Below are 14,609 nucleotides of genomic sequence, written 5' to 3'. Positions count from 1 at the left end.
AAGAAGCGATCCATCCAAGATGAATCTTTGTTCTTGTAGGAGGTTTGTTTTTGAAGCATCTGTTTGAAGAATGATTGGTTTTATGACAATGCTTACATGGATGAAGATCAAAACAATGATCTTTCAGATGGCCAACTCGGTCACAGTGTTGGCATTTCACAATCTGTTGTTGTTGTTGTGGAAGAGGAGCAAAATCTGGAACAGCTGGAGGTGAACTGTCATGAAGGAATCCAACACTTTGAAACTGAATTGGTTTGGAATAGTCTGGAATATGAAAGGACACGTCCTTGTCATATCCAAGACCAGTTTTGTGCTTGTTGTGGACAAGTTGTTCCCAAGGTCTAATGATGGGCTTGGGAAGTGCAAACTGAACTTCTGCATCTGCATGTACAACTACTGCTTTATGGGAGTCTGTTTCAATCTTTTGAACAGAAACAGGTTCAGAATGATGACTCCTCTGTTTTAATTCTTCTTGCTATAGCTGAGATTCGAGCTGCAAAAAATCAATTTTCTCTTGTGCATTTTGTAGACAGCCCTGAATGTCTGTGAGAGAAACTTTGCTGATTTTTAATGTATCATGAGTAGTAGACAATATCAGAGTTTTGAGGAACTCTAATACTTCATTAATTCTGACCATTTTTTTTTCAATGTCAGAATTACACCATAAAAAACTAATCATAACTACTACTCAATGCAGAAAAGTAATACCCACTCACAGTACACAGCAATATCCTTTATAAATGTGCAACAAATGACCAGTGTGCAACCAGCAAGCACCAATTACAATCCATTACATAAAAATAAGAGTTTACTCATGACCAGCGCTATGTTCTGACAATACAATCGACTAAACTTTCCTCCACAAAAGACTACTTTTAATTGTCAAAACAATCATTGCCTTTATACAGCGCACCAAACTCTTATGCAGCAGTCGAAGTAACAAGGAATCAATGCATATATATGTAGATTGTGATGGCGGACAACCCTACCAAACCCAGAATCACAATTTCCCGATGCGTATAGAATGCATCTCAGCATTTTCCCAAATCAAAATCTCAATACTTGGCAAATTCACACTCAATATATGCCCTTTAAACTTAATCGAGATTGACATTCACAATCGCCACCAGCGCATATGGGATTACTAACCTTCAAGGTTTATTCAACATACAATTTCTACAATTCAAAAGTCGACTTTTTAAAATAAAGACCATATAAGTTGAAACCCATACCTGGCCTTACCTTACTTCTATGCTTCTGATTGAATAATCAATTACAATGTAATTGGTCTCAATTTCAACGGATCGGTTTCAATTATTGTGGCACCTCTACGATTTCATTCGATTTTAAGAATCGAACAGGCTTAAGACATAAGCTCTGCGCCTAATTCCAATACCATTCAGTCCTCAGACAGAGTTCAACTCATTCTTCATACGCTTCTGCATTGAAGCTTTGATACAATCGTTGTTGATGGTTACAAATCGACATCATTCTCATGTAGGGTCCGCTGGCAAACATCACTGCATAGTTTCCACAGAATCTGCAACTCCACTACACTCCACTTTCCAATCTACCACTATGTAATATCGATCGGCGTTCACAAATTATTAGGATTGAATACCACTTAACCATCGCTGATTCCACCCTTCCGATCTGATACAATCTCTATACTCCGATGCGATTGCAATCGGCGATCGGAGATAGCTGTTCAACACCAATCGGCGATCACACTGGGCTATAATACATATTGCTTAACAACTGATCCGATGCAATATCCATATAATTCCACAACTCCCATGCACACCGATATGATATCAATCACTATTTAAAGCGATTCAAACTCTGACATACGCCGATATATATCAATTGGCGACCCCAATCTATGTGATTTAATATCACCACCAGCTATTTGCAGTTTCATTAACTCCGATCCGAAGTTATCGGGATATCGAAGATCACTGGGTTTCCAATGCTGCCCACCATAAACTTGCGATATATCACGGGCCCGAAATCCTTATAAACGATCTTTATGATTCTTCGCGTCCACTATCCTTTGGAACTGTATGCAATATTTGATAACTCTCTCCGACCCGAGGCGATGAATTAACAGACCCGACGAATTCCAAAATCAATACATATCATTTCAAACTGCTCAAAGGTTCCACGAAGTATTTCTTTACTCCAATTCTCTGTGTAACGGGTTTTTTTTTTGCCTGCTCGTGGTCGCAACTAAGGCAGGCTTGCGTTCATTTGGGAATTCTTACAATTAAAACAAAAAACACACACAGATCATCATCAATTCAACCATTTCACAAGAACCCCATATTCTAGCTCCACGCGCATTATACAAAGAGTCACAAAATATTTATTTTATTCATAATACACAGAAAACAGAGTCTCGCATTGCCTCAATTACATAAGGAAAAATCCTCTATCAAACAAAACACAGTTCACACACAACGACTTCTGAGCTTTCGCTCCACACCAAGCCACACACTCACTCTAACCAATCTAAAAGAATCCTCTCTCGCTCATTACAATTTTCCTCTATTTATTATCCACTCGAATAATTCTCCTAAATTATCTAACAGAGTTTCCTATTTTTTTCAAGAAAGAACAGAATTCTTCTATTCTGTTGCTTTTCAAGCACACCTAGACTAACAGCTCTATCTCAAAATCCAAAATAAGCTAATCTCCCATTTATTACAATAACAAACTATTTGAGGAATCCAACTTCCTCAGTAAATCGATTTTGACTGACAGTCAGTGAATTTCACTCTGTTTTAGCCACAACATGTGACCATTTCATCACATTGCTGGCTAGGTCTAGATGCTCCTGCATCAGATTGTGTTTGTATCCCTTCGACCTCCAAATCTACAGGTTGCTTGTATTTCGCATGACACACAAGCGCCACAAAATTATGTTAATTGAAAATACTGCAAGTATACAAACTTTAAGCCTTCTGCAATGTCTTGAAGCATACCAAGAAGCAGCTTAAGTATTCATTCAACACTATAATTCTTTCTTTCCCAAAATTTGCAAGGAGCCAACAAACTAGACAATGCAGATTGGTTCTTATTGAAAACTTTTATATCTCAACACCTGTTGCAAACAAAAATGCCAAAATACCAATATGTGTTCCTATTGGAAAATCCTTTTATTTGCTGACTTCACTCTTTGAATGGCATAAATTTGTTCAAACTCAGAACCGCTCCTACAACTGTGACTCTTCTACTGACATAAATTTGTCTTCAATGCACATATAAAATTTATTGAAACCAAATCACATATTTAACTCCAAAGTATAGCCAGCGCACATATAGTCATATAATCTCAACTGATCCAATGTATAATAAACTTTAATATATCAAAAATTATAAAAATATTATAAATCTAGTTAATTCATATCAGAAATTATAAGAATATTATAAATCTAGTTTATTCAAATCATTAGGCTGGTCGGCTCACATACTTGACATCTCAACCCTAACCCTATTTATCTCTACTGTCTCTCTGCTTTGTAAATCAAGTCCTGATGATGAGTCTTGGTCTAGACTTGAAACATCGACAATGCAAAAATGAAAACTGTGGAATATCCGAGTGTAGATTCTAAAAAATCCTAACCACAGAAATCTACAATCCATTAACATATATGTAATTAAAGGCATATATGTTCACCACATTCAATTCAATATATATCTTGTTGAGAACACACATAACCAATTCAACGCTTTGAATGGACCAGTGTCAACAAACAACGCATAAATATATAGTTTCAAAGAACGCCCAGGTCCCGCAACAGACACACAAAGAATGAGACAATACAATGTATATGGACAATGTTATACTTATGGACAGTGTTCAACAGCGTATATAACTGGACAGTTAATGTATATAACCTAGAGCAGCCTTCTTTGCAGCTGGCTTCTTTGTTGGGGCAGCTGGTTTAGTAGCCTCTTGTATGCTCTTCACAGCCAATAAATCACTTCATAATATCGGTCCCTTAGTGAGGTAGGTTCAGCTTCACACTCAGAATTCAATATGGCTCTCAACAGTGATAGAATCTCGTCCCTTCAGCCAGAAACTCAACTTAGAACTAAGGTGATTCTTCCCATGATAAGGGTAATGTGGTTTGTCCTTTGTTTTCAGAGAACCACATCCAGACCGTAGCAAATAACTGCACTGATACAAGAGGGAGATTAGATTTCATTTAATGGAGAACTTGTGCCATTAGTAACCAGAACTCAGCCTTGTCTATTTTCCCAAAATACGACCTCTATTCTCAAGATTCGACCAGCAAAATAAGAAGGGAACTCGTTCTCTTTCCAACTGTGGCTGTGGCTCAGTTGTGGCTTGAGTCTTCTACCTTATAAGTCTGCGGAAAAGCCCTGCGAGTCAACAATGTCAAAATATATGTTGAAAGGACGACCTCTCATCTAAAGTCTCTAAAAATTAGGTTGCGAGGATAACGTCTTGCAGTTTACTACCATCATTTTATTTTGTATCAAGTCACATCAGGCTTCAATCAGGTTTTCGTATTAAAACAACTACTATGGGGGAGATAGATCTCCAAAATTAGGAAGCCCAGACATCATTCACGGATCTGGCTCGGCTGACAGCATTAAAGTTCATTTAGTCCTCAGTTCCCATCACATGATTCTTCCTCTTTACTATGGAGAATGTCGTATTCCAACCTGTGAATACTATTAAACTCAACTGGAAATCCCTTGCATACACAGGCTTCTACATGATTGTAATACACAAGACCCCATGCACAGAGAACTGATTCAAACTTAACCAATAAATTATACACACAAATTCCGCAGATGGATCTAACACTGCTGATCCAAAGCGCTATCGCACCTAAGCTTGTATAGTTCTGTGAACTCCGCTGGCTTCACACAGCTCGTCATCCTTTTGGCAAGGCATTAGCAATGTCTGTTGGACGAAGTAGTTAAAGGACGTAAGTTCCGAACTGATCGAATTTTGCAACACTGGCATGCTTTGAATGGAACAATGCTGGAGCCTGCCAGGCTGGAGTATGGCTCTTAACAACAGAGGCAGCGCGATAATACCTGGAGCGTTATATTAGAGCGGATTCATATGCCAAGGGCCGAGGTATCAGAAGACTGTGTATGGAGAAGGGCCGTGGAGGAGGGTCGTGGATGGAGTAGTGAGTAACGCAGTGTGGAGGTCCGAGTCGCGACGTGTCAAGCGAGGAGTTGAATGAGCTGCCAAAGTCAGTTGGTCAGCTTCTGGGTTTTATGATTTGGTCCGCGAAGATCACCGAGGGCACTGCCAAGAATTCTCAGCCAGAGCCCAACTCGCAGAGTATGGAAACAGACAGGGGCATGCCATGCAAAGGCTGGGCTACGACTCACCTACTGTTGCAGTGCAAATATGGTCGAAACGCAGCCATAAACAGGATCCGAGAGCCTCGCCTAAGCCTCGTAACAGATGGTAACCAGAGCCTCATGTACGATTACTCCGACCCATGTCAGATTGAATGCGAGACGTTACAAAATTGGCAGAAAAATGCAGGATAAACTTCTGAAGAAATGGCAGAAGGGAGTTACAAAATGGAGCTGGAAGCCAAAAATGGCGTTGGAGAAATGACAGAGGTTGCAGCTAGAATTTAGCTGAGAAAATATTCATGAAATGCATACTGATAGCAGAAATGACCTGCACAGAAAGGCCATAAAAACAAATGGCTCAAATATCAACAGGGCAAGATATCACCCACTCTGATACCATGTTAAACACACACATGGCAAAAAGAGTATGAAAGATAAAACATGAGAGTACAATTTTTATTAACAAATGATATACATTTATAGTACATGGTTTGACCATTGGGTTCCACATCCCAAGGTCTCTTGGACTTCCTTAGTCTATTCCGCTGCCTCAGATCAACATTTCTACTAGTTGGGGACTACCTCAAATCAGTGATTATGCCCATGATCGAGCTTCTCTTTGTGAATGGCCCTTGACCATTACATTCTCAAGTGGTTTTTGCTTACCACAAACAATACATTTCTGTTGACCACAAACCTTTCTTTGTCATGACAAGTGGTTTCTAGTTTACCACAAACCATTCACTACAAAGTAGTTTTTAGAGCACCAAGAACTTTTCAACATAACAATTACAAGGGTATACTTGCCACATGAGGCCCATATCAATCATTTGACTAAGGTAAATACAATTTCAACTTTGTATTTGAAGCTATTCCAACCCTTGTACAAATATTGGACCAAGACCATTTATTTCTAGTATTCAAAAACATTATTTAAGTAGGACCACTAAATTGGTTAGGATGTCATTTTTCATGGATACACTATATCTACATCTCAATTTTGAACACATGGTAGTTTTATTCTTACCCTAGTTCACTTCCTTCTTATCTTTGTTGCATCAAACTTTTTTTATTTGTCCTTGTTTTGCCCTTCTCTTTTGCTACTTCAAAATTCTCTTCCTTCTTCTTATCTCTTTAATATGCCTTTGTCATTTGCTTCTCTTGCATTTGCTTCATTGTTCAAACTCGAGATCCTATAGCATCTGCTTCTTCTACTTCTTCTTCCCAAGATCCTCTAAAAGCTTCAATGTGCTCACCACCGTCTTCTCTTTCAACTCCAATGTGCCTCTTCTTCCTTAGCAATTCTTTCTCACCTTACCAAATACCTGACATAGGTTGTCTTTTTTGCTTAACCTAGTCTTTCGATATTTATGATCATTCACCTTGGACCTTCTTTCTAAGCTTTTATCTGCTCCTCACTCTTCACTTTTCAAGCTTCAATAGTTTTTGGGCTTCCTTCTTTCACCAAATTCCTCTATTTCTTTAGTCTTCTTCTTTTCGGCACTTTTCTTGTCATTTGCTCTGCTATGGAGTCAACATCTTCTTCTCTCTTCATCAATCTTTTGTCTTTTGTTATCCTGCTTTGGCTACATCATGTGTTAAATTTTGCTTCTTTTGTCTTCAACTTACTTCACATTTTCATTATGATATTCTTCATGTCTTCATCACATTTTGTCTGCTACTTTACTCTATTATGTCTTTGCCCATCTAAGTAGTAGTATGTTATGAGAGACACTAGAGAACAAAACAAAACAAAAAAACTAGATGGTTTAATCATCCCTCATGCATCCTTAGGGGAATCGTTAATTCTCTCCTTCCCCGTATGGATGGATAATAGGAACATTATATCTCTTTTCAAAAATTCTTGAGTATCTCCCATTGAGACCTCTACGAACAAGATGGGGAGTTTACAGGCAAAAAATGGAGAGCATAGTGTACATGGCATAGTACAAGTTGAGAAAGAGATGGAGTGTGTCGAATAGGGATGATGGTTTCTGCAAACATCGTCTAATGTTGGAATGCCCAATTCCAACCTAGACTCATACTTGTGACACTAGTTGGCCAAACTAAATGTCACAAAAATGACAACTCAGTAATAGACTTACATCAATGTTTCTTCATGAAATGGCAATCTTTAAATATTTAACTTGACTTCGATTTTGAGAAGGACTTAACTATGACTAAAATCTCCTACCACATTTGCACTTGACACTCAATCTTTAACTTGACTTCATCGCTTTATATTTTTACATCAACAGTTGCTTTCCACCTCAATCTGACTCTCAACTTGACTTCAACAATCCATGGCATTGCTAAGGTGGTCGTCTTAGTGTACGTGTGGATGCCTTTTCCTTTCATCTGTGATCTTCTTCACACATTCCAATATCTTTGCTCTAGAATTCAATGCTCTACTTTAACTCGCCCCGAGGAGATTTATAGGCATAGAGATGGCACCCTTCATGAATGTGAAATACTCCTTCATCAATCATATGTCTTAGGCTTGCCATCACTGAAGCTCATCATATGTTTTTCTATCAAATTGAAAGTAAATTTCTTGGATTCGAGTTGTCCACATAAGGGGCACTACTCCATCTTCTCCCATGGTTCAAGTGTGAGAAGCGTGTGTTTCTCAACACCACCCAACAAACAACTTGCTAAATTTCGGTTAACAAGTTCTTTGCTTAAGACAGTTACTTAGTGATGATCCTTATCAGCCCAATTATTTGATCAATTACATTTCCATTAGCATTCACATATGACAATAATTGAAGAAAGAACATAAATGAAAAGTGTTGAAGACAAGCCAAGAGAAGAGAACACAAGAATATGGCACAAGCCAGGGAAAACCCCAAGATGGGGAAAACCCTTGATCAATTCTTCTTATTATTATAATCAAATGCTTCGACAGAGTGAGAGAGAGAGTACAATAATTAAAAGGTCGAGATTGGCTTGCCAATTAGGAGATCCATTAACACTGTCTTCCATTACAGTTGCAATTTTGGTGCACTCAAGACGTACCCTCTTAATATGGTGACAAACAGTAGAAGAACCTTGTTCTTGCTAGGGCTACTAACAGATCATCAAGAATCTGTAAGGATTAGTCAACCAAAAATAAGAAGTGTTGGAAATTCACCGTTGTTTGGATGTTGCTCCTAGTTAGGGCATCAAACACAGTTTCAATCCTCACAGAACCATTCAAAACAGACTTCTATAGTTGCGGCCTCCCTGCAGGATAATTTGTCCTCTTCATGTCACACATCTAGGCTCAATCCAACCCCAAGCTAGCCTCCATGAATACTTGCCTTCACCAAATTAGGGTTGCGGCCTATCTGAACAGATACTATCCCTTTCAGTCCATGGATTTGCAAGAAGAGATTTGTGGCCTGCTTGAGAAAGGCTACTAGAAGCTACGGCCCATTTAAGAGAGATTTCACACCATGAAAGTACACCCAAAACACTTTAGCTCTGCGGTCATCCTTAGGAATAGTTCGGACCTGCAATAGGAGAGAGATGCCCAAAAACAATCCTCACATAAGCCCAGACCTGATCTTAAGAGACTCGACCTTCTTCTCAAGGGACTCGGCCCATCAACCAGCCCTGACATGACACCAAACAAGCCCTTCATCCTTCGCTAGAGATACCTTCCTTCTGTGGCCATTTTAGAGAGAGAAGAACATGAGATCGATGTGTGAAATGAGGTTGAGGGCACCTCAATATATACTAGTCGTTGGGGTTGAAGGGACGTGACTGTAGGGCTTGATGAGCCGACATATAGGAGAGGTCGACCTTGATAATTGCATGTGAGAAAACAAAAATTCAAAATCACACTTCCGCTTGTCCAAATGAGACGATCTTTATATCGATTTTGGTCCTCTCGAAAAGAGGAATTCAATTGAATGATTATCTCCATAAACTAAGTTGTCCAAAGTGGAATTTGGCCCTAATTGCCAATTTTAACACAACTCATTGTGAATGGTGATTTGCACACCTTTTGCACCAATCTCTTAGGCTACTCAAATTCGACCCAGTTCTCTTGCAATCCAAATCCAATTACCAGCCAACAAGCAACAACGAATACAAAGTCTTGGAAACTCTTAAATACAAACATCCACTCTCATCGAAGGCTCACCAAGAGCCACATAGATGATGCAAAAGCCAAGAACATTCTCCACCAAAACCTTCTTGTGACCTCAACTCCAAGATCAACTCGAGCTACAACCAAGAACCACATGCCTTGCATGAGAAACATGCACCAAACAAAGTTGTTCATGTACCATCAATGCCCAAATAGTGGATCACCCACTTGCCACACATTCACTCAATTCTTGAGCTTCTAAAGTTGTGCTTCACTAAGCAGAATTCCCAAGGCAATTCAATTAAATTTGGAGCCAACAACAGCTCCCATCTCTCGCACACTTTCATCACAATAAACATCATAAAAAAATTCATGGCCACAACCAAGGCTCTAATACCAAAAATGATGTAAATCAAAACCGCAGCACATAAACTCAAACATATATGAAGCAAGGAACATTGGGAAAATATGCTCCAGAACCCCTAAGGGGAAATGTTCAGTGTGTGTGTCTAAAGTAAAAATGGTCACAAGTAGGAGTTATTCCTTCATGATAATTAGGGATGTAGTAGAGCAGGACACCTTGGCTATATATAGCCCTTAATTTCTCATCAGAACTGCCCTCTATGAATGACCACATAGCCCAAACAATAAGGCACTAGTTATTCCCTTTCATCCATCACCTCCAAACCTTTTTTCCCGTTCATTTTGATTGTTGAGAAGCCCCCCTTGAATTAGGTCCATCTTTTGTCGAAACTGCAGAGGAAAGTTGATGGGGTGGCATTGGCCAACCTCCTTGTTCCACAAGTCTTCACCAAGGTACAAGAACTTTACATTTTTGGGTGTGAGATTGTAGTAACAGACCCTATCCAGCAGAAACTGGCAGAGGAAAACGCAGCCAAAACCATGAGGAGGGTTGATGAACAATTAATTGCACCAGTGTGGCCATGACCTGAACAAAACTTGGATCTACAGGTCGAAAGGAGACCACCCCTCTTGAGTGATTGGATGATATGTTGAGAGCGTATTTACCTAGTGTTAGGGTTCCTAATGTATTGCTCAATATTACACATAACAAATGATATAATCACCCGTGAGCCCATCCCTCGTTTTCAGTGAGGTGTTTTCTTTGGTTATGGGCATGGAAATTCTTGTATAAGACGATGAAGGACATACCTTGTAATATTGAATTTTTGTACCTCTCACAATTAAATGAAATGTCTAGTTACTTCCTGCATATATATTACAGACCTGTGTGCTTCCCATCGCATTCAGCTATGAATGAGTTGTTCCTTTTGTTCCTGGGAATTCAGAATGTACTATACAATGAAGGGGGTTTTAGCTTTAGTAAACTGGGTTTTGCTGTGCTTTCTTCCAAGCATGTAACATGGTCCAACAAGTGTCATCTGCCTATTTACATGTATAGCAAAAGATAGTGCCAGTAGATGGGCCACCATAACAGCAAAGTTACACTTTTTATGTTTCCTGTAATGTAAGAATGTCTCTGCTCAAATAAACCTTTAAAATATCCTTTGTGCATCAAAATTGCCAGTTACCTGTGTCCCAGCTATGCAATAGACAGTATGAGGAAATTCAGTGCGTACAAGTCCTAGGGAATCATGTATTATGTCAAAACTGCACCAGTCAAACACAAACAAAGCAACTAATCAGTTCTGTGTTTTAAGGCAGCTGTACAATGATTACCAACAGGACAATCGATGTGGTCAAATATCAAGGATGACAACGGTGGCCCTAAAGGCCATCTAAAATTTTGATGTCATTCCCTAAACTTGCATGAACAAAAGTAACAAAACAAATAATGCCTCTCTGTAATTGCACCTCAAACAAGGCCACCCGATATGAAAGGCATGTAAACAATCATAAGCTGATGTATCACACTGCAGCTCTTCTCCTTCCTCCAATCTATCAACTCCCGGCTGCCAAACCTGTTATCCAGAAATCAACCAGTTTTACTCAAAAGTACGTCTGATACAAGCTCTTACTCCCGAAAAAATTTGGAAACAGCAAATACATCCATTTTCTTTACAAGAAGTAACTCGTGCTCAAAATTCAAGCAAATGCTATAAATTTATGATTTGTTCATTTTCATGATAAAGCTGTTCAACCACAGAAGCAAATGCTAAAAATTTATGATTTGGTCATTTTCATGATAAAGCTGTTCAACCACAGAAACGAAATTTTAAGATTACAGCATTAATCAATTTTCAGACTGAAATCATGTTTTTGCCAATGAGGTCATAGTTCAGCGGTGAAGACAAGAGTGTGTGACACAACCCAGCAAGATTAAATCCCTCTAGACGCACAAGGAAGCAGTCAAGTTAGGCGCAAGATCTGGATGATTTTGACAGAAGAGTACCCCACTGTCCTGGCAGCTTAGCCAAACAGAAGTGCTTGTGTTAAGTGGTTCATACCTTTTCATCCGCGCATGTGAACATCCCCTTGGGGCCAGCAGTAATGCTTTTCTTTGAGCTAGAAAAAAACTACTTCCGAAATAAATAAATAAGAGGAAAAAAGAGGAAAACTGTGAACTTTCTACAATCTCAAGTCTCCACACAGTACATCTACAGATCCTAGGTTTCGGAGAGATGTCATCAAAAGGTCCAAATGGCAAAACAAACAACGGGGCAGGTATTAGATGCATAAGTTCTAATTTTATAACTCAGGAGCTTAGATTAACATCCAAGCAGAAGATAGTCTGTCGGGCTGTGATGTAGCAGCAAAGTTGGAGTACTTACCACGAGAATGACCCAGATTCAAAATCTGGTGGTAGTACTCCCCGTGATTATACATATCAAGGTATGAAGTCATGTTAATGCGTCAAAATCCGTTTCCCTGATAAAGTGGGGGTGCTGTTAATGATATTTATGTCCCCTCAGTGGCAACATCGTAGCCAGAGGCCATTGGATTCTAAATCCAATATTGTTAAGGAGTTCTCCCCTCAAATAAATAAATAAATAAGACCAAAACACTAAGAGCTGCAACAGCTAACGCCAGCAATCGGAGGAAGAAGCCATGAAGTAAACCAAGCACAATTTAACTTAAATGGAACCCTAATTACCCCCCTCATATCTTTGACCGACAAGCTATATCTGTCACAGTGAAATTTACAATAGACAATGATTCAAAGGGCTAACCTTGGCATCTTGCTGCGTCGTCTTTGAAGTTCCCTCGCCTTTCTTGGAAACCTGCAATTAACAGCTCGTCGTTGCAAGTTAAATTGTGTAATTGTCGCCAGGAAAATATGAAGATTTTGAAAGTATTGAATGCAGGATTACCTTGCGCGTCTTCGGAATTCTCTTCTTCTTCTTCAGATTGCGAGCCATTGCTGAAAATGGAACCTACCAGGGAGTGCCTCCAAAGCAACAAAAAGAACCACACAATCGAAGGAAAAGGAAATTTGCATTAAGGGGGTTTTACGCAGGGCGGCTCAACACGAGGATGCGAACGTAGGGTTTAAGGATATAGTATAAAAAAAAATATCTGCAAGCGTTTTTCCATTAGAGGTTGCAAACAAGGAATAAAATTCCCAACTTTATTGATAATTGAATAGTATATTTCTACTTAAGATAGTCTAACTCTAAAATCAACAGTAACCAATGCACCAAAATAGATACTCATCTGGACAGGCAATTATTTGAACGACAGATTATTAATTAAACCTCGTGCTTTTTGAAGGAGAGGCAGGCGAACCTTGGTTAATCCTAGTGTGTAGTTACATATAATTGAACCACCTTAAGGATATGGGTGTTGGGTTAAAGCACGTTCATCTTTTCGAAAAATTTCTTAACCATCCCAAAAACAGAGCTTGTAAAATTTAATGATTAAATATAGTTTATGGAAGTATGTGAGTGAATAACAATGTTTAGCATGTATCTTTATGCATGAGATCAAAAATCCTCCGAAGAGCATTAAGAATGTATCAAATTAGTATTACTTTTTCCTATATATCAAAACAATTTAGTTTGGAGTGTGAGAAATGGGATATAGTTAAAATTAGGTTATGATTGAATTGTAGAGGGTTGGAAAGTAGTTTTACTTTCTCCAAATGATTTAGCCTAATTATAAGGGGTTGTGTTATTTATATTATGATGAGGGTAATGTACAAATTTTATCTAATTTTAATGATGGAAATTAATACATTTTTGGGATTTAAAAGGTGAAAGTGAAATTACATGGAATTTGTTAATACCAGAGCTAAGAAAGTGTAACACATTCCTTCCACATCTATTTAAGCAACCGGTTACCTGGGGTAAACATGTGACGATAGGCTATTATGATTGGATTCAACCGCTTAGGTGACTTAAAGGAAATGGAATCGACGGAAACACATCATACAGACCTTTCACATCAGTTACAGGACCCCTAAGAATTGTCCCAACACTTCTGGTAACCAACCCCTGGGTCCCACTGAGGTTTTAGACCTCTTGACCTTTGGACGCTCCCATGCTATGGGCCTGACAACGTCCATGAAGCTCTCGTCGCTCTCATGACAAGGCATGCCAGCATCCAGGGACTATTTTGCTCAATGTTGTGCCAGCATCCCCAGGATTTGAGCCACTTTTTCATGCCCAGAGCCCACGTCACGGCCCATAATAAATGACACCTTCAAAAAAAAAGATAACAATGAAACAATGATGCAATTGCAAATACTTGAACAAGCCCTTGACTAGACCCCTATTAGCCATGACAGACATTTTGTCAAACATATCACAAATATGTAATCTACAGGTGTAAACAACATATCTAAGCATAGAGATCTCATACTCATCTGAGAATCGCTAAGAAGCATTGATGCCTCGACACATTAGCTGTAGTTTCATCCATTAGGTCATAGATACATTGTCCATTCATTTACAAGTAAAAACATAATGAGATCCCTACATAGCTACTGTCATAAAACATATACATAACCAACATAATAGCAACAGAAATGCCAAGGAAATCACAGCCATAGGATCCACATATTCACCAATATAATACTCATAGAAATACAAGGAGAAATAACCTCATAATGATGATGCAAAATCCAAACCCGGGATAGGACTACCACGTTCCACCTGACCATATAATGGCTGAGTCAAATCTCTCTTCAGTCATTCAACCCCGTGCCATATTCCAGCCATGAATGTGGGATCTTGTAGAACACATCAATCCAAAACCA

General features: G+C 39.0%; 1 protein-coding gene across 1 annotated transcript in view; it reads right to left on the bottom strand.

Moving 5' to 3' along the window:
• Positions 1–12,973, bottom strand: part of LOC149185986 (protein HEAT STRESS TOLERANT DWD 1-like) — a 104,390-nt gene extending 91,417 nt beyond the window's left edge. The window contains exons 1-4 of the mRNA XM_089410857.1: positions 12,724–12,973; positions 12,583–12,633; positions 11,267–11,373; positions 10,984–11,062 (exon numbers count right to left, since the gene is read on the bottom strand). Of these exons, the coding sequence (XP_089266983.1) occupies positions 10,984–11,062; positions 11,267–11,373; positions 12,583–12,633; positions 12,724–12,771 (285 nt within the window). The 5' untranslated portion in view covers positions 12,772–12,973. The remainder of the gene's footprint in view (positions 1–10,983; positions 11,063–11,266; positions 11,374–12,582; positions 12,634–12,723) is intronic.
• Positions 12,974–14,609: the final 1,636 nt, after the last annotated feature.

The sequence above is a fragment of the Pinus tabuliformis genome, chromosome 3_1 (genome assembly GCF_031772625.1).
Source record: "Pinus tabuliformis cultivar Carrire ecotype Pingquan chromosome 3_1, CPIR1, whole genome shotgun sequence".
Taxonomy (NCBI): domain Eukaryota; kingdom Viridiplantae; phylum Streptophyta; class Pinopsida; order Pinales; family Pinaceae; genus Pinus; species Pinus tabuliformis.
The sequence above is the reverse complement of the archived record's forward strand: the minus strand, read 5'-3'. Positions and strand labels throughout refer to the sequence as shown.